The sequence below is a fragment of the Mobula birostris genome, chromosome 20 (assembly GCF_030028105.1).
Source record: "Mobula birostris isolate sMobBir1 chromosome 20, sMobBir1.hap1, whole genome shotgun sequence".
Classification (NCBI taxonomy): Eukaryota; Metazoa; Chordata; class Chondrichthyes; order Myliobatiformes; family Myliobatidae; genus Mobula; species Mobula birostris.
This window is the reverse complement of record NC_092389.1, coordinates 765879-790171: the sequence shown is the minus strand read 5'-3', so window position 1 is coordinate 790171 and position 24293 is coordinate 765879. Positions and strand designations below refer to the sequence as shown.

General features: G+C 43.1%; 1 protein-coding gene across 5 annotated transcripts in view; it reads right to left on the bottom strand.

Moving 5' to 3' along the window:
• Positions 1-24293, bottom strand: part of LOC140212721 (E3 ubiquitin-protein ligase DZIP3-like) — a 187596-nt gene that overhangs the window by 90526 nt on the left and 72777 nt on the right. For all 5 annotated transcript variants that reach the window (XM_072283827.1, XM_072283828.1, XM_072283823.1 and 2 more), the window contains 3 exons: positions 19287-19598; positions 5909-6214; positions 2129-2818 (listed from right to left, as the gene is read on the bottom strand). In XM_072283827.1, the coding sequence (XP_072139928.1) occupies positions 2129-2818; positions 5909-6214; positions 19287-19598 (1308 nt within the window). The remainder of the gene's footprint in view (positions 1-2128; positions 2819-5908; positions 6215-19286; positions 19599-24293) is intronic.

Here is a 24293-nt window from a genome sequence, read left to right as displayed (position 1 = left end):
CCCCTTATACTTGTCACCTTTCATCCTTAAGCCATGACCTCTGGTTGTAGTCTCACCCAACCTCAGTGGAAAAAACCTGCTTGCATTTACCTTAAATATACTCCTCATAATTTTGTATACGTCTATCAAATGTTCTCTCAATTTTCTACGTTCTATAGAATACAGTCCTAATCTATTCAATCCTTCCTTGTTACTCAGGTCCTCCAGATCTGGCAAATTCCTTGTAAATTTTCTCTGTACTATTTCAACTTTACTTGCATCTTTCCTGTAGGTAGGTGACCAAAACTGCACACAGTACTCCAAATTAGGCCTCACCAATGTCTGACACAAATTTAACATAACATTCCATTTCCTGTACTCAATACTTTGATTTATGAAGGCCAATGTGCCAAAAGCTTTAATTACGACCCTATCTACCTGTGATGCCACTTTCAATGAATTATGTACCTGTGTTCCCAGATCCCTTTGTTCTACCACACTCCCCAGTGACCTACCGTTCACTGTGTAAGTCCTACCCTGGTTGGTCCTACCAAAGTGCAAAGCCTTGCACTTGTCTGCATTAAATCCCATCTGCTGTTTTTCAGCCCATTTTTCCAGCTGATGCAGATCCCTCTGCAGCCCTTGATAGCCTTCCTCACTGTCCGCTACACCCAAATGTTGGTGTCATCAGCAAATCTGCTGATCCAGTTAACCACATTATTTTTGAGATCATTGATACAGATGTCAAACAACAATGGACCCAGCACTGATCCCTGTGGCACTCCACCAGTCACAGGCCTCCAGTCAGGGAGGCAAACCCTCTACCACCACCCTCTGGCTTCTCCCACAAAGCCAATGTCTAATCCAGTTTACTACCTCATCTTGAACACCAAGAGACTGAACCTTCTTGACCAACCTCCTGTGTGTGATCCTGTCAAAGGCCTTGCTAAAGTCCATGTAGGCAACATCCACTGCCTTGCCTTCATCCACTTTCATGGTAATATCCTTGAAAACTGTAAGATTGGTTAGACACGACCTACCACGCACAAAGCCACGAAGACTATCCCTAATCAGTCCATGTCTATTCAAATACTTGTATAACTCAATAGTACTATAATATAAAAGCAAGGATGTAATGGTGAGACTTTAATGTTGACACTAGTGAGGCCTCACTTGGGGTATTATGCGCAGCTTTGGGCCCCTTATCTAAGAAAAGATATGCTAAAACTGGAGAGGGTTCAAAGGAGGTTCATAAAAATGATTCCGGGTTTGAATGGCTTGCATAGGAAGAACTTTTGATGGCTCTGGGCCTCTACTCAATGGAATTCAGAAGAATGAGGGGTGACCTCACTGAAACCTATTGAATGGTGAAAGGCCTTGATAGAGTGGATGTGGAGAGGAGGTTTCCTATAGTGGGGAGTTTAGATTAGATTCAACTTTATTGTTATTGTGCCAAGTACAGATACAAAGCCAATGAAATGCAATTAGCACCTGACCAGAACTGCAAAAGAATAGTGTTATTTACAAAACAATTGCAAATAAAAAGTAAGTGCTACAGCATACAAATATAAAAGTACCAGAAGGCACAGCCTCAGAATAGAGGGATATCCAATTAGAACAGAGATGAGGAGGAATTTCTTTAGCCAGAGAATCTGTGGAATTAGTGGTGAATCAGTGGAATTCTTGGCCACAGGCAGCTGTGGAGGCCAAATCTTTATGTATATTTAAGGCAGAGGTTGACAGATTCTTGATTAGTCAGGGCATGAAGGGATATGAGGAGAAGGCAGGAGATTGGGGCCAAGAGGGAAATTGATTGATCATGATGAAACGGCATATCAGACTCAATGGACCAAATGGCCTAATTCTGCTCCTATATCTTATGGTCTTAAAATGCTGGAGGAACTTAGCAAACAGGCAGCATCAATGGAGGGGAATAAACAGTCAACGCTTTTGACCTGATGAAGATTCGGGTCTGAAATGTCAACAGTTTATCCCCTCTATAGATGCTGCTTGACTTGCTGAGTTCCTCCAGCATTTTGTGTGTGTTGTATAACATTGGCAATCAGAGAGGATCTTCCCACCATGTTACTCTGTGTTGTAAGTGTGTGGTCTCGGCACTGCAGCAGATTAGGATAGAAGAGGTCCTTACGTAGGTGAGCTTTCATTGCCATCATGTACTGTCCGGTCAACTCCGAGCACTGCCTCCCCATGAGTTCAGAGATCAGCTTATAATCCTTCCAGAGCACGTAACCTGGCGTGAACATGATGTCCTCAATCTCCTCAGGGTCCTTCCCGAGGTGGCAGAGACACTGCTTCGCCTCGCTCCAAATCACCAGGAACTCCTCTTCTGGCACGCCGAGGTAACCATCCCTCAGCACTAGCCGCCTCCGCAAGTACAGCAGTCGCAGGAGGCTGGCAGGCTTGGAGTGGTCATCTGTGGGGGGCTCTGTCCGCCAGCCTTTTCTCGGCGCGGGGAAGGACTTGACGTGCATCATCAGAAAGACGATGAGTGTGATATCGTACTTCTGGAACTCCAGGCGGGAAGTCTTCTGCGGATATAGCAACGCCCAGTCAGAGTGGGAGGCAAAGGTTGCCTGATATTCCCTGAAGTACCGGTGCAGTTCCGTTTTCTTCAGCTTCCGAATTTCTGCCTGCAGGTCACTGGGGGACACACGCTCGGCAAAAACCTTCTGTGCTGTCCGTGTCCCCTCCAAGATAATGAGGTACATCAGCCGGAAGAAATTACAGTAAGAGTTTCGCTCTTCCGCTGGGAGATCCTCACGCCTTCGCAGTCTCTTAAGCGGCATGTATCTTTTGAAGCGAGGTATGTAACCATCACCTGGGATGAAAGAATGGAAAATAGCATTCATTGGAGAGTTACTGTGTTATTTGTATTAATGAACAATGTAATCACAATGTATAAGGATAATGGTACAGCTATAAAATTATGATTAGACCACACTTGGAGTTCTGGTCACCTCATGAGAGCACGGAAGTGGATGCTTTGGAGAGGGTGCAGAGCAGTATTATTTGGAGTATTGAGAGAGGGTGCAGATGAATATTACCTGGAGTATTGTCAGTATTTAGAGACAGTGCAGAGCAGTATTACTTCCAGTATTGGAGTATTGAGAGAGGGTACAGAGCAGTATTACTTAGGAGTATTGACAGAGGATTAAAGCAGTATTAGAGTATTGAGAATATTGATAGAGGGTGCAGAGGAATATTACTTGCATTGTGAGTATTTAGAGAGGGTGTAGAGCAATATTACTTGCAATGGAGTACTGGTTAGAATACAGTCGGCCCTCTGTATCCGCGGGTTCCGCATCCGCAGATTCAACTAACCGCGGATCAGGATCAAAAAAAACCCCGGAAATTCTCTCTCCAGCACTCGTTGTTTGAGCACATATCCTGACATTAGTATTACTGAGCCTCCTCCAAAGCGTCCTTATTCCCTAAACAATACAGTGTAACCACTATTTACATAGCATTAGGTATTATAAGTAATCTAGAGATGATTTAAAGTATACAGGAGGATGTGCATAGGTTATATGCAAATACTACACCATTTTATATACGGGACTTGAGCATCCACGGAATTCGGTATCCGTGGGGGGTCCCGGAAACCAATCCCCCACAGATACCGAGGGACGACTGTAATTGTGTTCCTTTCTGGTCACCTCATTATAGGAAGAATGTGGCAGATTTAGTGACAGTGCAGAGGAGATCTACCAGGGAACAGCCTGGGTTAGACAGCACGTCTTATGAAGATAAGTTGAGCAAGCTAAGACTTTTCCCTTTGGAGTGAGAGTATGTGAGGTCACTTGATAGAGATATACAAGATTATAAAAGGCATAGATAGAGTGATTTTTTCACAGGGCAGAAAATGACTAACAGAAGGCAGCAAAGCTTTATGGTATTTGGAGTAAAGTATAATGAGATGTCAAAGATAATTTTTTTTAAAACAGAGAGTAGTGGGTGTGTGGAAGGTGCTGCCTGGAGTGTCAATACTGGTAGAGACAGATATATTAGAGACATTTGAGAGCAAATGGATGAGAATGGATTGGTATGTGGAAGCAAGGGTTGGATTGATTTGGAGTAGATTAAAGAGTCGGGGCTGAAGGGCCAGTACTGTGCTATAATGTTAAGTTCTATGTACAAGACAGGACATGTTCTATTGCTCTGCATACACTTCCTATAGCTTTTTAAAAATTTCATTGTACATCTTTCATGATCAAATTATCACCACTTATTATTAAAGTAATGGAAAGTATCCACATGCAGGCTGTTAACCAAGATCATGAATCAGTCCTCAGGCAAAGTCTCGACTCTCCCTTTGCTGCCACTCTGTTCCCACAGCAGTATGCTTTTTTTGCTGTAGGTCACAGTTTCTTATATCATGTCTCTTATGCCATCACAACCCCATTTATTATTATTACGACCCTGAACAATTCATTAAAGATTTATGAAAGAATTTACAGAAAGTCAGATTCTTGTAAATCAGGTCTTTCATAACCTGGAGACTGCCTGTATTGAGTTTTCTATAGAAGTCCCAATTTTCATACTTTCTGAATAATGTCACAAACTTCTTAAAAGACATTATATGAATTACACTTAACAAATGCACAATTCCAAAGAGAATATGTGGTGCAGGACAGAGTGGGGGAAGGTAGTAGGAGGTATATGTAGTGCATGAACATCAACACTGACCAGTCTTTGGCTCGACTGAACACAGTCAGCAGATTTGTGTCTGGGACCCGGATCAGTTGGACAACAAGAGCTATATGTATAGAGTCATAGGGTTGTACAGTATGGATAAAGACCCTTTGGCCCGCCCGTGCCCATACCAAAAAGATGTACCATAGATTCAAGCTAACCCAATTCCCCAGCACTTGGTATATGCTCAAGTTCTCATCGTTCACGTACCCATCGGCATTCTTCTTAAATGTATCAAAAGTACATGCCGTAACCACTTCCTCTGGCAGCTCGTTCCATAAGATCAGAAGATGTTTAAGCAGATTTCAGCCATTCTGCCCATCAGCTCCACTCCACCATTCAATAATGGCTGATTAATTATCCCTTTCAAACCTATTCTCCTGCCTTCTCCCCATAACCTTGCTCTTACTAATCAAGGAACTATCGACCTTCACTTTAAATATATATATATATATATATATATATATATATATATACACACACACATACACACACACCCGGCCTCCACAGTCACCCATGGCAATGAATTCCACAGATTCACCACCCTCTAGCTAATTAAATTCCTCTTCATCTCTATTCTAAAGGGACATCCTTCTATTCTGAAGTTGTACCCTTTGTTCCCTACTATAGGAAACATCCTGTCCACATTCACTCTACCTATGCCTTTCAATATTAAATAGATTATATTTGGATAAATATATTCCATTTATCCACCACTCACTGTATAACTAAATTATCCCTGAGATACTATTTCACCTCTAACGTTGAAACTATGTCCTCTAGTTTTTGATCACCAACTCTGGGAAAAACACCGCTCACCTACCGAAGGCACTCATGATTTTAATTATCTGTATGAAATCACCACTCAGTCTCCTTTGCTCCAAGGAGTAAAGGCCCAGCCTGTCTAACTTCTCCCTATAACCCATGTTGCAGAGGTGAAACATATTCAGACATTAAAAATCCCCATTGCAAAATGACTTTGTACTTTATAGTGCCTTTCACAACACCCTAACACCCTTACAGTCAATTAACTAGTATTCTAAAGTCTGCAGCAAATTCTGACGTTATTATAATGCAGGATGTTATCACAGCCAGTAATTAATATTTCTGATCAGATGAGGGATAATTTTCACCAGGTTAACAAAACTAAAAAGCCGAATTAAAAATAACCGGCAAGGATCCCAGACTTATTCTGTAGACATCCCATTCCACTTACGCAGTTTTTCAAATTCCTGTTGAAACTCATCCAGACATTTTTTCAGCGTCGGGAAGGATCTGCGCTCTTCTTCCAAAAGGAAAACAAACTCAGCCTTCTCAGCAGCCGACTTCATGTAGACAATGACCTCCAGCAGCCTCTGGCCTCTGTGTACGGGGGAGGTTTTCATCAGCAGGTCATTCTCCACATCGGTCAGAATATTTCGGTTCTGCAGACTATAAATAAGGTCCCTTAAAGGGATGCCATTCAGTGGTTCTGCCAAAACCTCCAGGTACAGGTACAGGAAACTGTCAGCACAACTGTTGCCTTTAAAGAAAAAATACATAATAAAATACAATTAGCCTTTCAGAATCACATTCAGGTTTACTATCAAAGTTGCTGGTGAACACAGCAGGCCAGGCAACATCTCTAGGAAGAGGTACAGTCAACGTTTCAAGCCGAGACCCTTTGTCAGGACTAACTGAAGGAAGAGCTAGTAAGAGATTTGAAAGTGGGAGGGGGAAGGGGAGATCCAAAATGACAGGAGAAGACAGGAGGGGGAGGGATGGAGCCAAGAGCTGGACAGGTGATTGGCAAAAGGGATACGAGAGGATCATGGGACAGGAGGCCCAGGGAGAAGGAAAAGGGGGGGGGGGAGGGGGACCCAGAGGATGGGCAAGGGGTATAGTCAGAGGGACAGAGGGAGAAAAAGGAGAGAGAAAGAATGTGTGTATATGAATAAATAATGGATGGGGTACGAGGGGGAGGTGGGACATTAGCGGAAGTTAGAGAAGTCAATGTTCATGCTATCAGGTTGGAGGCTACCCAGACGGAATATAAGGTGTTGTTCCTCCAACCTGAGTGTGGCTTCATCTTTACAGTAGAGGAGGCCGTGGACAGCCGTGTCAGAATGGGAATGGGATGTGGAATTAAAAGGTGTGGCCACTGGGAGATCCTGCTTTCTCTAGCAGACAGAGCGTAGGTGTTCAGCAAAACGATCTCCCAGTCTGCATCGGGTCTCGCCAATATATAGAAGGTCACATCGGGAGCACCGGACGCAGTATATCACCCCAGCCGACTCACAGGTGAAGTGTCGCCTCACCTGGAAGGACTGTCTGGGGCCCTGAATGTTGGTAAGGGAGGAAGTGTAAGGGCATGTGTAGCACTTGTTCCGCTTACAAGGTGTGACAAGAGAACCAGTTATCAGAAGATTGATGCTGATAAGAGGACAATGAGGGAACATGCAAGGTGCTAATAAGAGAGAGGCGAGAGAGATTACCGAAAGGAGACACGGTTCCGAGTATTGTCAGAGACCGGTGGCTTTGAACCCTGAACTGAAGTTTGATGGACAGGCGATACCCCAGCAGGGGGATAAAAAGTGACAGGTTCGCTAAGGTAACATACACACGACTCTACGAGGTAATGAGACCCTGGAAGCAGTGTACCCCCACAAGTTGGTGGGAGTTTTTGAGGTCTGCTCGTGGGACCAGCCATAGACGCACAGGGTAGAAAGATACGGTCGGCGGGAACCTGGTGTGTGTGTCCGCCCTTGCCTGGGTGCCGGGTTCACCGCAGAAGAACGATCGTATCTGGAACGAAGGGGTCACAGTCAGTGACCTCAGAAGACATTACAAAGGGCTCGCCCGAAAGCTAACTGCGAGGAATATTGAAGGTCTGTGTGGAATCCGTTTTGAATATTCATTCGCTTTCGCTCTCTCTTCTCCCCGCCCCAACGGCACAACAGCGATTACTGTGAACTGAACTGAACTCAATTGAACTGAACTCTGCGTCACTTGAGACTGATCGTTTTACCCCTAGACTGCGATAGAGCTTGATTGATCCTATTATCCTAGTTCTGTGTACATGTGTGTTTTATCATTGCTAAACTGTTGCATTTATATCCTTTTGATTAGAGTACTGTGTTACTTATTTCTTTAATAAAACTTCCTTAGTCCCAGTAATCCAGACTCCAACTAAGTGGTCCATTTCTGCTGGTTTGGCAACCCAGTTACGGGGTACGTAACAAAGGATAAATGCCAGGAGGGAGATCAGTGGGGAGGGATGGGGACGACGACCAGAGGGATTGGGGGTTCACCAGCAACTTTGATGTGTGTTGCTTGAATGTCCAGCATCTGCAGAATTCCTCGTCTTTGCAAATTTATTATCACTGACTTTGATGATGTGAAATGGGTTACTTTGCTGCAGCAGGACAGTGTAAAATATAAACTTACAAGTAACAAAATAAATAAACAATGGAAAAAAAAGAATAAAGAGGTAGTGTTCAAGAAACATTCAGAAATCTGATGGTGGGGAGACTTCCGGGTCATCAAGGGAATGGCGGCGTAAGGAAAAGGTCTCTCGACACAAAAGGTAAACTGCCTCATAATCGAATTTAGACAAATACTTAATATTGCATAACTATATTAATAAAAGGGACAAGGATGATGTCTAAGAACAAGATTAAAAAGTCCGCTCCGAAGGCTGATAAACATAAAGAGACGCAGCAAGGCGACGGGCCTAGCTCCCCCACGGTAAGCCAGGGCGGAGATAATGAGGGGGAATCGGTGACTCTGTCCTTGATTCTCAGAGAGATTCGCGAGTTCCGACAAGATAACAGCAAACAGCTGGAAGATATTAAAGGAGAAATAGTAAAAACTAACTCGCAGATAGATGAAGCCGAAGCGAGGATTGTTGGAATTGAAGAGGAGCTACAAAACGCAGAGGAGGTGATAGCAGAAATGCTGAAGCTGCAAGACCAGCTCCAGTGGAAACTAATGGATCAAGAAGGCCGCTCGAGAAAGGAAAATGTGAGGATTTACTGAGTTCCCGAAGGAACTGAAGGTAAACCCGGATTGATGATTCCCTTCGTGGAGAAGCTACTTAGAGAGAACCTTGATATACCGGCCGCAAAGAGCTCACCGCGCGTTGGCACCACAGCCTCCAGCAGGCGCCCAGCCCAGATCGATTCTGGTCAGATCTCTCAGTTACAGAACGAAGGAAGAGGTGCTTAAAAGGGCATGGCAAAAGAAACAAATGTAAATCAGTTTAGACCACGACTACGCACCGGGGATTCTTGCCAGACGGAAGGAAACACGGAGAGTCCTGAAGGAAAACAACATCAGATTCCAGACCCTGTATCCAGCTCGGCTGAGAGTCTTTTACAACGAAGGGACAAAAACTTACGCTACGGTGGAGGAGGCAACGTTGGACCTGGCGGACCGGGGACGACCTATTAAAGTTATCACCCAACCGGAGTCGCTACTGGAGAGGATTCGGCAGAAGTCGTGGCAGTTAGTGGGGCGAGGGCGCTCCACACGAACCAGAGTGTCAAACTACAAGGAAAAGCTGCAAATATTCAGACGCGAATGTACAGAGAACACAGATTAATTAAGAGAAATGACCAAAAAGAGTAAATCGAACTTAAAGGTAAAATGAAAACTGGTAACTAGACGGAATAACTTGAATGATAGCAATATGGTCGAGACATAAGTAGGAGAAAATTCTCTATGATTATTCAAACTGCTGAGGGCCCTCTAACACAGGGTGAAGATAGAGGTTATCCCTCTGAACTGAGGCGGGTCGGTGCTCAGGCCTCACTGTGGGAAGTCGGGAAAAATTTTCAAATGTTGCACGTTCAAAAATGTCTAGGGTGTGGTTATATGTCTTGGTTTACTGTTGAGAAGGGATTGCCTACTGTTTCGTTAGAAAAGGAGAGTGTTTTTTTTTCTACTAGAGAAAAATGCAAACTGAATTGGTAAAAATAATTTCCTATAATGTTAATGGGGTTTTGAATCCAATTAAAAGAAATAAGATTATGTCTAAATTGAAAAAAGAGAGGGCACAAATAGCTTTCCTCCAGGAAACACATATGAGCCAATCTGAACATGGAAAATTAAAAAGAATGGGCTTTAAGCATGTATTTTATTCATCATATAAATTGAGTCACAAAAGAGGGGTAGCTACTTTAATATCAAGTACTCTTAATTATGAACATATTTCAGAGACTAGAGACAAAGAAGGACGGTTCGTAAAAATCACAGGAAGAATAGAAGGTACAGAAATAACATTGCTGAATGTTTATGCTCCTCCAGGTTGTGAATGGTCATTTTATAGACACATTTTTGACCTAATGGTCAGTTCTCAAGGGGTAGTAATTTGTGGAGGGGATTTTAATATTAGATTAAATCCTATATTAGATTCTTCAAGAATAGTTACTCAGAATAAACCTCTGACTCGGAAAGTGAATTCATTGATGGAGGAGTTGGGAATTATAGATGTCTGGAGGGAATTACACCCTACTAGTAAAGATTATACATATTACTCTTTCCCTCATTCAGCCTATTCAAGGATAGACTATTTCTTTATCTTTAATACAGATAGACTCAGGATAAAAAACTGTAATATTGCAACAATTGATCTGTCGGATCATAGCCCAGTCTCTATGTCTCTAATCCTGGAAAGGAAAATGAGGAAAACACTATGGAGGCTAAACTCACATATACTCAATAACCCAAAAGTAATGGAGAGATTAAGGGGAGAAATCAAAGAATATCTAGACCTTAATGACACGGGAGAAACATCACCAGTGATCTTATGGGATACATTGAAAGCTGTACTGAGAGGGAAGATTATTTCCATTACCACTCACATGAAAAAAATCAATGCACAAAAATTAGCAGACCTTCAAGGAAAATTAAAACAACTTCAAGTTGTAGATAGCAACAAAAGTAATTCAAATCGAAAACAGGAAATTAGGAAATTGCAAAGTGAAATTGACGATATTTATACGTTGGAAACTCAAAGAAATCTTCTTTACCTGAGACAAAAGAATTATGAAGTAGGAGGTAAATCAGCTAGATTATTAGCATATAAATTACGAAAACAACAAGCAGACAATACAATTCATAAAATAAAGAATCCAAAGACAAAGCTTGTGGAGAGTACAATAGGGAAAATTCAAGAGAGTTTTGAAACATATTATCGAGAGCTGTACTCCCAACCCCGGGCCCCCAATGAGCCCTATATAGACAGTGTATTGAATTTTTTAGATCTACCTAAATTTACAGATTTACAAAATGAAAGTTTATTAGAACCAGTAACTGTCAAAGAACTGAACGTGGCCATCTCTAGGTTAAAGGCTGGAAAGTCCCCGGGTTCTGATGGGTTTACCCCAGAGTGGTACAAGTCCCTGAAGACACAGTTAGCCCCATTACTACTTAACACCTTTAATTGGATCTTGCAGAGAGGAGAAACTCCACCTTCCTGGAGAGAAGCGATTATTTCAGTTATTCCTAAAGAGAGTAAAGATAAACTAGAATGTGGCAATTATCGGCCAATTAGTGTTCTTAATTTAGATTACAAACTATTTACATCTATATTAGCGCGCAGATTGGAAAAGCTTTTACCTGGCCTAATCCACTTAGACCAGACTGGATTTATTCAACAAAGACAAACACAGGACAACATAAGGAGAACTCTGCACGTATTAGAACAGGTTAATAAGAACGAGACAGAGACAATGGTGGTAGGATTGGACGCTGAGAAAGTTTTTGATTCGGTTAGTTGGGCATTCCTATACAGAGTGTTAGGAAGATTCGGCTTTCAAGAAAAGTTTATTAAAGTAATTCAGACTCTATATGACGGCCCTACAGCCCGAATTAAGATAAATGGGGACCTCTCTGACTCCTTCATCTTAGAGAGAGGCACTGGACAGGGATGCCCAATTTCTCCTCTCCTTTTTCCGCTATATATTGAACCGCTTGCCCAACTAATAAGACAGAGCGAAATCGTAAGAGGTATCAAGGTGGCAGGGATTGAACAGAAAGTGGCGTTATTCGCAGATGATGTTTTGGTCTATCTGAGTGAACCAGAAAAATCATTTATAGGATTGTTTACACTGTTGGATGACTTTGGGAAAATATCAGGTTATAAAATAACTGTAAAGAAAACGCAGGTTATGTCCCTAAATTATACACCATCCAAAAAGTTGCAGGATACATATGATCTTAAGTGGGAAGCTAAATCATTAAAATATTTAGGAATAACCCTGCCGAAGGATCTTTCAACGCTGTCACAGGTAAATTATGGGCCATTAATCTCGGAGATAAAAGCAGATATGCATAGATGGAATCTTATCCCCTTTTTAAGTTTAAATTCAGGGATAAATACTATAAAAATGAATATTCTTCCTCGGTTATTGTATCTTTTCCGTACTTTACCGGTGGAGGTGGATGATAATCAACTCAGGGAATGGGACAAATGGATTTCCCGCTTCATTTGGCAAGGAAAGAAACCTAGAATTCGATATAACACCTTACAGTTAGCGAAGGAAGGAGGAGGTATGGTTCTTCCTTGCCTGAGAAATTATTTTTATGCTTCACAGATAACCCCTCTGTTATATTGGTGTAATAGGGAATATAAGGCTAGATGGAAGGAAATAGAATTTGGATTAGTTGACAGTTTTCCTCTTCAGGCCTCAATAGCTGACAAAGGATTGATGGCCCAGTTGGAAAAATTTAAAAACGCTTGGATAAATCTTACATTAAAAGTATGGCAGAAGGTGGTTAATTCATGTGGAATTAATAACATGTTAAAACTCTTTAGATGGTGTGCATATGATACCGAATTCCTTCCTAACAGAGGAGATAAAAGATTTGAGCTATGGATAAAGAAAGGTCTTACAACCTACCTCTCATTTAGAGATAAAAGAGTATTACAAAGTTTCCAAATCCTGCAGGACAAACATGGCCTAGAACATAATGACTTTTTTAGGTACCTTCAAGTACGAAACTATGTTAACCAGAGTTGTAGATATACAGACCTATCAACAGTAGAATTAGAATTTTCAAGATTCTGAATTCGGCTTGCAGTTCAATACTTAGTAAATCAGTTTCTCGATTATATAATGCACTCTCCCATGCTAAAAATGTAAATACACTGTATATTAAAGAGAAGTGGGAGAAAGAAGCGGGGTTGGTACTTTCAGAGGAGGCTTGGGGGAAAATCTGCAGCTTTCAATGGTCCTCGACTAATTCTTTGACTTGGAGAGAACATTGTTGGAAAAATATTATAAGATACTTCAAGACCCCATATCAGGAAAAATATAAAGATACAAATGTGATGTGTTGGAGAAGGTGCGGCTCCAAGGAGGCAAATCATTTTCATATTTTTTGGGATTGCCCTAAATTAAGTCTATTTTGGGAAGGTATTCATAGAACATTAGTTAAGGTACTTAGGTCCCAGATACCTCTGAACTTTGAGACGCTCTATTTGGGGCATGTATTGTTTCTTGAACAGAAGGAAGATATAAAGTTGCTGCAGGCCCTCTTAGCGGCAAGTAAGAAATCAATCACTAGAAAATGGCTAAATCCAATACCACCTACATTAGAAGATTGGTACGAAATTATCTTGGAAATATTTAAAATAGAAAAGTTGACTTACTCCCTGAGAACTCAAAAAGAAAAATTTTATCAAATCTGGAATAAATGGATTGAATATATAACCCCAATGCGAGCAGACTTCAGATGACTCTCCTAATGATTTATACTGCTCTTCTCATCAACACAGTAATATTGCTAACGTAAGCACCCCTAGTCTAAATGTTTGTTTTTTTTGTTTTCTTTTGGAAAATAGAGAATTAACACAAGTAAAGGGAAAGATTTGGGAAAGGGATAAAAAATGAAAAAATTAAGTAAATAAGTACATAGGGATTGGATAATTATGTCTGCGGGCAGGAGCAAGCATGAACAAATTAGGATATAAACACCTACAATGGTTGATACATAGGCTTATATACAACATTTTGGACCAGTGGAAATGGTCCAGAAGGGTTATATGGAAACTATTATTACCATTTTTCTTAACAACTAATTCCATTACTTAGCCTGATAGGTTAGATTTACCACAGTACATAATTATCTATTTAAATGTTTATTTTCCTTTTATATCATCTCAATGTGTACTTAAGAATGTATAAATAATTGTAGTTTTATACATATAAAAAAATGGAAAAGGTTATATGTGTGAAAAAAGTACATGATATTTGTGAATTCCTTATCCAAATAAAAATAAAATTAAAAAAAAAAGAAATCTGATGGTGGAGGGGAAGAAGCTGTTCCTGAATCATTTAGTGTGCATCTTCAGGCCCCTGTACCTCCTCCCTGATGGTAGCAATGAGAAGAGGTACAGCGTGTAAACAGGCTCTTGTGTGAACCACATCCACGCCAACCATCAAACATCTATTTATGTCAATCCTACGCTAACCTGTCTTATTCACTGCATATTCTTATCAATTCCCATTGAACGTTACCTCTTGTCCACATGCTGGGGGCAACTTACATTGACCTGTTTCCACAAGCCATTTTACATTGACCACTTTGATGATGTGCGAGGGATCAGAAGCACTCGGGAAAAAGCCACATGGTCAGAGGGAGAACGTGCAAGATCCACACAGACGGGTCACGGCAGCTGTGAGTTAGCAGCTCTGTCAGTCATGCTTCCCTAGAAAGTTCTAGTCTAAAATACAGGAGTTAACGTCTTAAACATCCCATCAACTTTCCCTCTCACTTTACTGATCGTTCTGATAGGCTTACTAAACATTCAGTTCACTTTTGCCCTGTCCTTCCATCAATAAGGAATTGACCTACAGTACATTCCTCACACAATTGCAGGATTAACTCTCAATTGCCCAGGGTTCTGCAAGGCAAAATATGAACCTTAATCCGTACTGAAGGTTGAATCATACAACCATAAGACACAAGAGCAGAATGAGGCCATTCACCCCATCAAGTCTGTTCTACCATTCCATCATGACTAATTTATTATCACTCTTCAACCCCATTCTCCTGCCTTCTACCCATAACCTTTGATACCCTTACGAATCAAGAACCAATAAGCATTCACTTTAAAAGTACCCAATGACTTGGCCTGCAGTTGTCTGCGGCAAAGAATTCCACAGGTTCACCACAGATTCTCCTGCCTTCTCCCCGTATCCCTTCATGTCCTGACCAATCAAGAATCTATCAACCTCTGCCTTAAATACACATAAAGATTCAACCTCCACAGCTGCCTGTGGACAAGAATTCCACTGATTCACCACTAATTCCACAGATTCTCTGGCTGAAGAAATTCCTCCTCATCTTGTTCTAAACAGATGTCCCTCTATTCTGACGCTGAGCCCTCTGGTCCTAGACTCACAATAGGAAACATCCTCACCACATTCACTCTGTCTAGGACTTTCGCCATTCGATAGGTTTCAATGAGATCATCCCCATTCTTCTAAATTCCAGGCTTGCTAAGGCTATTGGGAGGTGGGAACCAAACTGAAGAGATGGAGGAAGGGGAGGTTGGCTCACATAGAAACATAGAAAACCTACAGCACAATACAGGCTCTTTGGCCCACAAAGATGAGCCGAACATGTCCCTACCTTAGAAATTACCAGGCTTACCCATAGCCCTCTATTTTTCTTAGCTCCATGTACCTATCTAAATGTCTCTTTAAAGACCCGATCGTATCCACCTCCACCACCGTTGCTGGCAGCCCATTCCATGCACTCACCACTCTCTGAGTAAAAAAATTACCCCTGACATCTCCTCTGTACCGGCTCCCCAGCACCTTAAACCTGTGTCCTCTTGTGGCAGCCATTTCAGCCCTGGGAAAAAGCCTCTGACTATCCACACAATGTCTCTCATCATCTTATACACAAATAGAGAAAGCTTGGAGGCAGTTCAAGAGAGAGGATAGGCAGGTGATAGAGAAGGGATATGCTCAGACTGATGGTTTGAGATGTGTCTATTTTAATGCAAGAAGCACCATGAACAAAGCGGATGAGCTTAGAGCGTGGATCAGTACTTGGAGCTATGATGTTGTGGCCATTACAGAGACTTGGATGGCTTAGGGGCAGGAATGGTTACCTAGAGTGCCAGGCTTCAGACGTTTCAGAAAGGACAGGGAGGGAGGCAAAAGAGATGGGGGCATGGCACTGTTGATCAGGGATAGTGTCACGGCTGCAGAAAAGGAGGAAGACATGGAGGGGTTGTCTACGGAGTCTGTGGGTGGAAGTTAGAAACAGGAAGGGATCAATAATTCTACTGGGTGTTTTTTATAGGCCACCCAATAGTAACAGCGACATCAGGGAGCAAATAGGGAGACAGATTCTGGAAAGGTGTAATAATAACAGGGTTGCCATGGTGGAAGATTTTAATTTTCCAAATATTGATTAGCATCTCCTTAAAGCAAGTGGTTTAGATGGGGTGAAGTTTGTTAGGTGTGTTCAGGAAGGTTTCCTGACACAATATGTAGATCAGCCTACAAGAGGAGAGGCTGTACTTGATCTGGTATTGGGAAATGAACCTGGTCAGGAGTCAGGTCTCTCCTGTAGGAGAGCATTTTGGAGATAGTGATCACATTTCTATCTCCTTTACGATAGCATTGGGGAGGAATAGGAACAGACAAGTTAGGAAAGCGTTTAATTGGAGTAAGGGGAAATATGAAGCATAAATTGGGAACAAATGTTCTCAGGGAAATGTACAGCAGAAATGTGGCAAATCAGGGGATATTTGCGTGACGTTCTGCACAGGTATGTTCTAATGAGACGGAAAGGATGGAAGGGTACAGGAACCATGGTGGACAAAGGTTGTTTAAAATCTAGTCAAGAAGAAAAGCTTACGAAAGGTTCAAAAAACTAGGCAATGACAAAATCTAGAAGATTATAAGGCTAGCAGGAAGGAGTTTAAGAATGAATTTAGGAGAGCCAGATGGGGTCATGAGAAAGCCTTAGTGAGCAGGCTTAAGGAAAACTCCAAGGCATTCTACAAGTCTGTGAAGAGCAAGAGGATAAGACGTGAGAGGAAAACACGTGAGAGAATAAAACCAATCAAGTGTGACAGAGGAAAAGTGCGTATGGAACCGGAGGAGATAGCAGAGGTATTTAATGAATACTTTGCTTCAGTATTCACTACTGAAAAGGATCTTGGTGATTGTAGGGATGACTGACAGCGGACTGAAAAGCTTGAGCATAGATATTAAGGAAGAGGATGTGCTGGAGATTTTGGAAAGCATCAAGTTGGCTAAGTCACCGGGACCGGATGAGATGTACCCCAGGCTACTGTGGGAAGCGAGGGAGGAGATTGCTGAGCCTCTGGTGATGATCTTTGCATCATCAATGTGGACGGGAGAGATTCCGAAGGATTGGAGGGTTGCGGATGTTGTTCCCTTATTCAGGAAAGGGAGTAGAGATAGCCCAGGAAATTATGGACCAGTGAGTCTTACTTCAGTGGTTGGTAAGTTGATGGAGAAGATCCTGAGAGGCAGGATTTATGAACATTTCGAGAGGTATAATATGATTAGGAATAGTCAGCATGGCTTTGTCAAGCGCAGGTCGTGCCTTATGAGCCTGATTGAATTTTTTGAGGATGTGACTAAACACATTGATGAAGGTAGAGCAGTAGATGTAGTGTTTATGGATTTCTGCAAGGCATTTGATAAGGTACCCCATGCAAGGCTTACTGAGAAAGTAAGAAGGCATGAGATCTAAGGGGACCTTGTTTTGTGAATCTCATTGAAACCTATCCAATGATCCAAAAATCTGAAACCCACCCTCCTAAAACCAACTCCATTGCTATGTGTTCAACTGTATGATCTTATTTCTGACCTCACTAGCACGTGGCATGTGTTGCAGATCTGAATCACAACCCTGGAGGCCCTGCCCTTTAACTTAGCACCTAACTCCCTGAACTTACTTCACTGAAACTAGTCACTCTTTCCACCCATGTCAATAGTATCTACATGGACCACGACCTCTGGCTGTTCACCCTCCCACTTAAGAATGTTGAGGTCTTGATCTGAGATGTCCTGGACCCTGGCACCCAGGAGGCAACAGCCATTCAGGTATCTCGTTCTTGTTCACAGAACATCCTTTCTGTACCCCTAACCAATGAATCCCCTATTACTACAGCTCGTCTCTTCTCCCCACCTCCTTTCCTATGAGCTGCGGAGCCAGGCTCAGTGCCTGAGACCTAACTGCTGTGACTTTCCTCTGCTATGTCATTCCCCTTAACAGTATCCAAAGTGATGTAGCTGTTGTTGAGGGGTATGGCCATAGTGGTAGTTCTGCACTGGCTGCCTATACCCTTTCCCCCTCCGAACAGTCACCCAGTTACCTGTGTCCTGCACCTAGTCCCTGTATGTCCTGTCTATCAAACCCTCAGTCTCCTGAATGATCTGGAATTCATCCTGTTCCTGTTCCAGCTCCAACTCCTTAACGCGGTCTGTTAGAAGCTGCAGCTGGGTGCACTTCTTGCAGGTATCGTCATCAGAAACACTTGAGGTCTCCCTGCCTTCCCATATCCTACGAGAGGAGCTTCCAGCATCCTGTCTGGCATCTCAACTGCTCTAAATGTGCAATAAGAAATAAAGAAAAAAACCTACCTATGGCCTAGCCTCTCCTCGCTAAGACCTCGATGAACCAAAGCCTCAACTCTCCACACCAACACTAGCCCACTCACACAACAGCCACTCTGCTTAAACCTAACTCTTTATTATTGTTCCTTGCCAAGTGCCTAATAACGTGCAATCCAATGTCTCCTCGGGACAGTATCACACAAAATGTGCCGAATGCCTCTGCTCACTTCTTTTTATTAAACTCTCTCTCCTAGGCCACAATCCCATGTCTCCCTCGCCTCAATCCCATGGTGAGCAAAATGTGCCGACTGCCCTGGACTGCACTCTTTCAATCTTACTGATCTCTTTAAGACATCTTTCATCTTGGAGCATGCCAACCACTTTCAGGGATTGTTAATGGAACCAAACCCTTACATCCTTCAGGAATTGTACATCATTCACCACCTCTGGAAAGCACTGCTCCTTGGATCAATGTGGAGTTTCTCCAAGCCTGCACTTCAATCATCATTAGATGTATCTGCAAGTTGCTGCTGGGATGGAAACGGTTTTTTTTATTGTATTTAGAGATACAGCACAGCAACAGGCCCTTCTAGCCCAAAGAGCCCACACCAACCAATTACACACATGACCAATTAGCCTATGAACCCATATGTCTTTGGAACGTGGGAGGAAACCAGAGCACCCAGAGGAAACTCACATACTCAAGGGAGAGAAGTATGAACTGCTTTTTGACAACAGCGGGAAATGAGCCCAGTGTTACTGACGCTGTAATAGCATTACGCTAACCACTATACAACCCTGCCCTCTGATGCAAATTCATCTGAACAAAGGTGATGCAACTTCACCAGGAGTGAATGCAGATGTGTATTTGTGTATACTCCTCAGTTTAATGTTCTGTAATCCTCTGTGTGAAACTGAGAAACATTACAAAACAAGTTGGAAGGACAGATGATTTGTAAATGTCATCCCATGAAGTCTGCAGGCAGAATTCCAACGTACCCATTTCCTCCAGATTCTGGACCCATTTGGAAAGTTCCGGCTTCAGTCCGTCGATAGCCACTAGCACAGATGTGAACTTGCGAATCTCCAGGTTGGAGTTCTTTTTCAGCACGATTCGAAGCAGGGCATCAAGCTTCAATGGCCCAGTGCTCTGCTTCTCCACCTCTTCCTGGTCAATTTCAGAGAGAAATTTCTTCAGCTTCAAGCGATAGAGCAGGAACGAGATATCCTCCACACCGTGAGTGATCAGCTCCTGCTCCGAATGCACTGCTCGCCACAGACGACACTTGGAAGGGTCAAAGACGATCTTATCTGTAAGCAACCAAAGAAAATAAATGTTAGCTAAGAGAAACTTTGATGCCTTGCATGCACACAATGGACAGTCAGGCACGGACTATAAGACATAGGAGCAGAATTAGGCCATTCAGTCCATCGAGTCTCCTCCGCTACTTCTTCATATCTGATCCCAGAAACCATTCAACCCCATTCACCTGCCCTCTCACCATATCCCTAGAAACCCCGACCAATCAGGAATCTGTCAACTTTCGCTTTAAGTATACCCACAGACTTGGCCTCCACCGCAGTCTGTGGCAGAGCATTCCACAGATTCACCACTCTTTGGCTTAAAAAAAATTCCTCCTTACTTCTAGAAACATAGAAAACCTACAGCATAATACAGGCCCTTCGGCTCACAATGCTGTGCTGAATATGTACTTACTTTAGAAATTACCTCAGGTTACCCATAGCCCTCTATTTTTCTGAGCTCCATGTACCTATCCAGGATTCTCTTAAAAGACCCGATCATATCCGCCTCCACCACTGTCACCGACAGCCCATTACACACTCACCATTCTCTGCGTAAAAAACTACCCCTGACATCTTCTCTGTACCTACTTCCAAGCACCTTAAAACTACTCCCCCTCGCGTTAGCCGGTTCAGCCCGAGGAAAAAGCCTCTGACTATCCACACAATCAAACACACGATTCTGTTTGAAAAGGTCGCCCCTCAATTTTGAGGCTGTGCCCTCTAGTTCTGGATATCCCCACCACAGGAAACAACCTCTCCACATCCACCCTATCTAGTCCTTTCAACATTCAGTAGGTTTCAATGAGATCCCCACGCATTCTTCCAAATTCTGGTGAGTACAGGCCCAAGGCTACCAAATGCTCCTCATAAGTTAACCCCTTCATTCCTGGAATCATCCTCATGAACCTCCTCTGGACTCTCTCCAATGACAACACATCCTTTCTGAGATATGGGCCCAAAGCTGTTGACAATACTTCAAGTGCAGCCTGACTAGTGTTTTATAAGGCCTTGCTTTATCTCCTTGTTTTTATATTCTATTCCCCTTGAAATAAACGCCAACATTGCATTTGCCACCTGTACCACAGACTCAACCTGTAAATTTACCTTCTGGGAGTCTTGCACCTCTGATGTATGAATTTTTTCCCCATTTAGACAATAGTCCGCCCTATTGTTCCTTTTACCAAAATGCACCATCATACATATCATATATGACCATCAGCACCCTAGAGACAGCACACCCAGAGGCTGCCTTCATCATCACCAGTGACTTTAATTGAGCATCGCTGTCTAAAGTCTCTTTGAAGTTTTGTCAACATATCCAGGTGAGCACACTGGGAGATAGCACACTGAACTACTGCTACTCTCCCTTCTGCAATGCTTACAAAGCGCTCCTCCACCCCCCCCCCCCCAATTTGGAAAATCAGATCACTCCTCCATTTTTCTGGTGCCAAAGTACAGGCAGAAGCTGAAACAACTGGCAGCCATAGTTAAAACAGTCCACTGTTGGTCTGACTAATCAGCCTCCATGTTACTGGACTGTCTTCCATGATGAGGATGTCGCTGAGTTCACAGATGGGGTCACGAGTTTCATCTGGAAGTGCATCGAGGATGTTGTCCCCCAGAAAGCAGTCAGGGTCTCTCCAAACCAGAAACTCTGGATGAACAGCTCAATACAAGCAGAGCTTACATTGCCGGTGACCACCAGGAACTCAAGAAATGCAGCTACAATCTGTGCAAAGTCATCAAGGCAGCGAAACAACAATATAGGGATAAGATCCAGACAGAACTCTCCACCAACAACACACGCAGCTTACGGCAAGGTCTGCACACCATCACAGACTTCAAAGCTAAACGCAGTGGTGTTTCCAACATCAATTCCTCTCTCCCAGATAAACCAAATCTTTTTTACGCTCGGTTCGATGTCGCCATCACTAAGCTCCTGAGGAGAGCCGCTGATGTGACCTGCAGCTTGGTCATCTCCGAGGCCGAAGTACACAGGTGTGTCCAACGAGTGGAAACCCTAACCCTAACGCAAGACCGGACGGCATCCCAGGGCGAGTACTCAGGATGTGCGCAGCACAACTGGCAGGTGTGTTTACAGACATCTTTCATCTCCCCCTCTCCCAGTGTAGAGTGCCCTCCTTCTTCAAACATCCACCATTGTTCTTGTACCTAAAAAGACCAAGGTAACATGTCTGAACAACTCACATATAAAGATTTCGCCTCCACAGCTGCCTGTGGACAAGAATTCCACTGATTCACCACTAATTCCACAGATTCTCTGGCTGAAGAAATTCCTCCTCATCTTGTTCTAAACAGATGTCCCTCTATTCTGACGCTGAGCCCTCTGGTCCTCGACTCACAATAGGAAACATCCTCACCACATTCACCCTGTCTAGGACTTTCGCCATTCGATAGGTTTCAATGAGGTTACCCCTCCTGTCACGCTCACCTCAATAATGCTTTGCTTTGCGAGGCTGGTCAAGAACTACACCTGCAGCATGCCACCATCCAAACTGGATCCCCTACAATTCACTTACCGACATAGCTGATCAACAGATGATACAATAGCCATAGCTGTAAGCACTGTCCCTACACATCTGGAGAAGAGGGATGCTTATATAAGAATGCTGTTCTTGGACTACAGTTCAGCATTCAACACCATAATTCCATCCAGGCTCAACAGGAAGCTCAGAGACCTCAGCCTTGACCCTGCCTTGTGCAGCTGGATCCTGGACTTCCTGTCAGAGCGCTGGCAGGTGGCAAGAGAGGGCTCCCTCACCCCCATCCCTCTGACTCTCAACACAGGTGCCCCTCAGGGCTGTGTACTAAGCCCCTTCTTTCACTCTCTGTGTCGCCACCCACAGCTCTAATCTGCTAATTAAATTTGCTGACAACACTACATTGATTGGCCTAATCTCAAATAATAATAAGGCAGCCTACAGAGAGGAAGTCATCACCCTGACACAGTGGTGTCAAGAAAACAACTTCTCCCTCAATGTCACAAAAACAAAGGAGCTGGTTGTGGATTACAGGAGGGATGGAGATGGCTAACCCTTATTGACATCAATGGATCTGGGGTTGAGAGGGTGAACAGCTTCAAGTTCCTCAGCATAAACATCACCGAGGACCTCACGTGGTCTGTACACACCAGCTGTGTGCTGAAAAAGCACAACAGTGTCTCTTTCACCTCAGGTAGAGGAGGAAGTTGAGTATAGGCCCTCAAATCCTAAGAACTTTCTACAGGGGCACAATTGAGAGCATCCTGACTGACTACATCACTGCCTGGTATGGGAACTCTACTTCTCTTAATCACAGGACTCTGCAGAGAGTGGTGCGGACAGCCCAGCACATCTGTAGATGTGAACTTCCCGTGATTCAGGACATTTACAAAGACAGGTGTGTAAAAAGGGCCCGAAGAATCATTGGAGACACAAGTCACCTCAACCACAATCTATTCCAGCTGCCACCATCCGGGAAACGGTACCGCATCATTAAAGCCAGGACCAACAGGCTCTGGGACAGCTTCTTCCACCAGGCCATCAGACTGATTAATTCATGCTGACGCAACTGTATTTCTATATTATATTGACTGTCCAGTTCTACATACTATTTATTATAAATTACCATAAATTGCACATTTGAACGGGGATGTAACGTAAAGATTTTTACTCGTGTATGTGAAGGATGTAAGTAATAGAGTCAATTCAATTTCCCAACACTGTATTCCATCTGCCACACTTTTTTGCCAATTCTTCCAATTTGTCTAAGTCCTACTGCAATCACGTTGCTTCCTCAGCACTACCTACCCCTCCACCTATCTTCATATCATCCACAAACTTTTCCACAAAGCCATCAATTCCATTATGTAAATCATTCACAAACAATGTGAAAAGTAGCCATCCCAATATTGATTACTGTGGAACACCACTAGTCACTGGCAACCAACCAGAAAAGGCCCCTTTATTCCCACTCGTTGCCTCCTGCTTGTCAGCCATTCTCCCTCTCAAATGGCAGTATGAATTCAATCATATTATGATCACTGCCTCCGAAGGGTTCCTTTATGATAAACTGACTGATAAAATCTGGGTTATTACACAACACTCAATCCAAGATAGCTTTTCCTCAAGTAGGCTCAAGCACAAGCTGCTCTAAAAAGCCATCTCGTTGGTATTTAACAAATTCCCTCTCTTGCAATCCGACACGAACCTGATTTTCCCAAGTCTTTTGCATATTAAAGTCCCCCATTACAATTGTGAGATTAACTTTATTACAGACACAAGCACGCAGACCCAGGCAGAGACACGCACACACAGACACGTCTGGAGACTTACAGTACCTTGGATTTTTGGGAGAGAGCAGAGGCCTCTGCGGGCACGCTGGAATCTGTACTGAGTTGGGGGCTAGGCCTTCCCATCAGTGGTGTCCTCCAGTTTTCACTTGGTGGAAGACAACGTGGCTCCAGGACAACATCCCATGCACCACAAATCGACAGGCCATGCCACTCAGGTACTTGGGCTATATATTTTTTGTGACTGTATGTTTTTCTGCTACTATATGTACTACTGTGAGAGACTGTTGGTATTGTGTTTTACACCTTGGCTGCTTCGTTTGGCTGTATTCATGTGTATGGTTGAATGACAATTAAAATTCAACTTGAAAAATAATGCCAATCTCTTAACTGCATTAATTTTGTCAAGG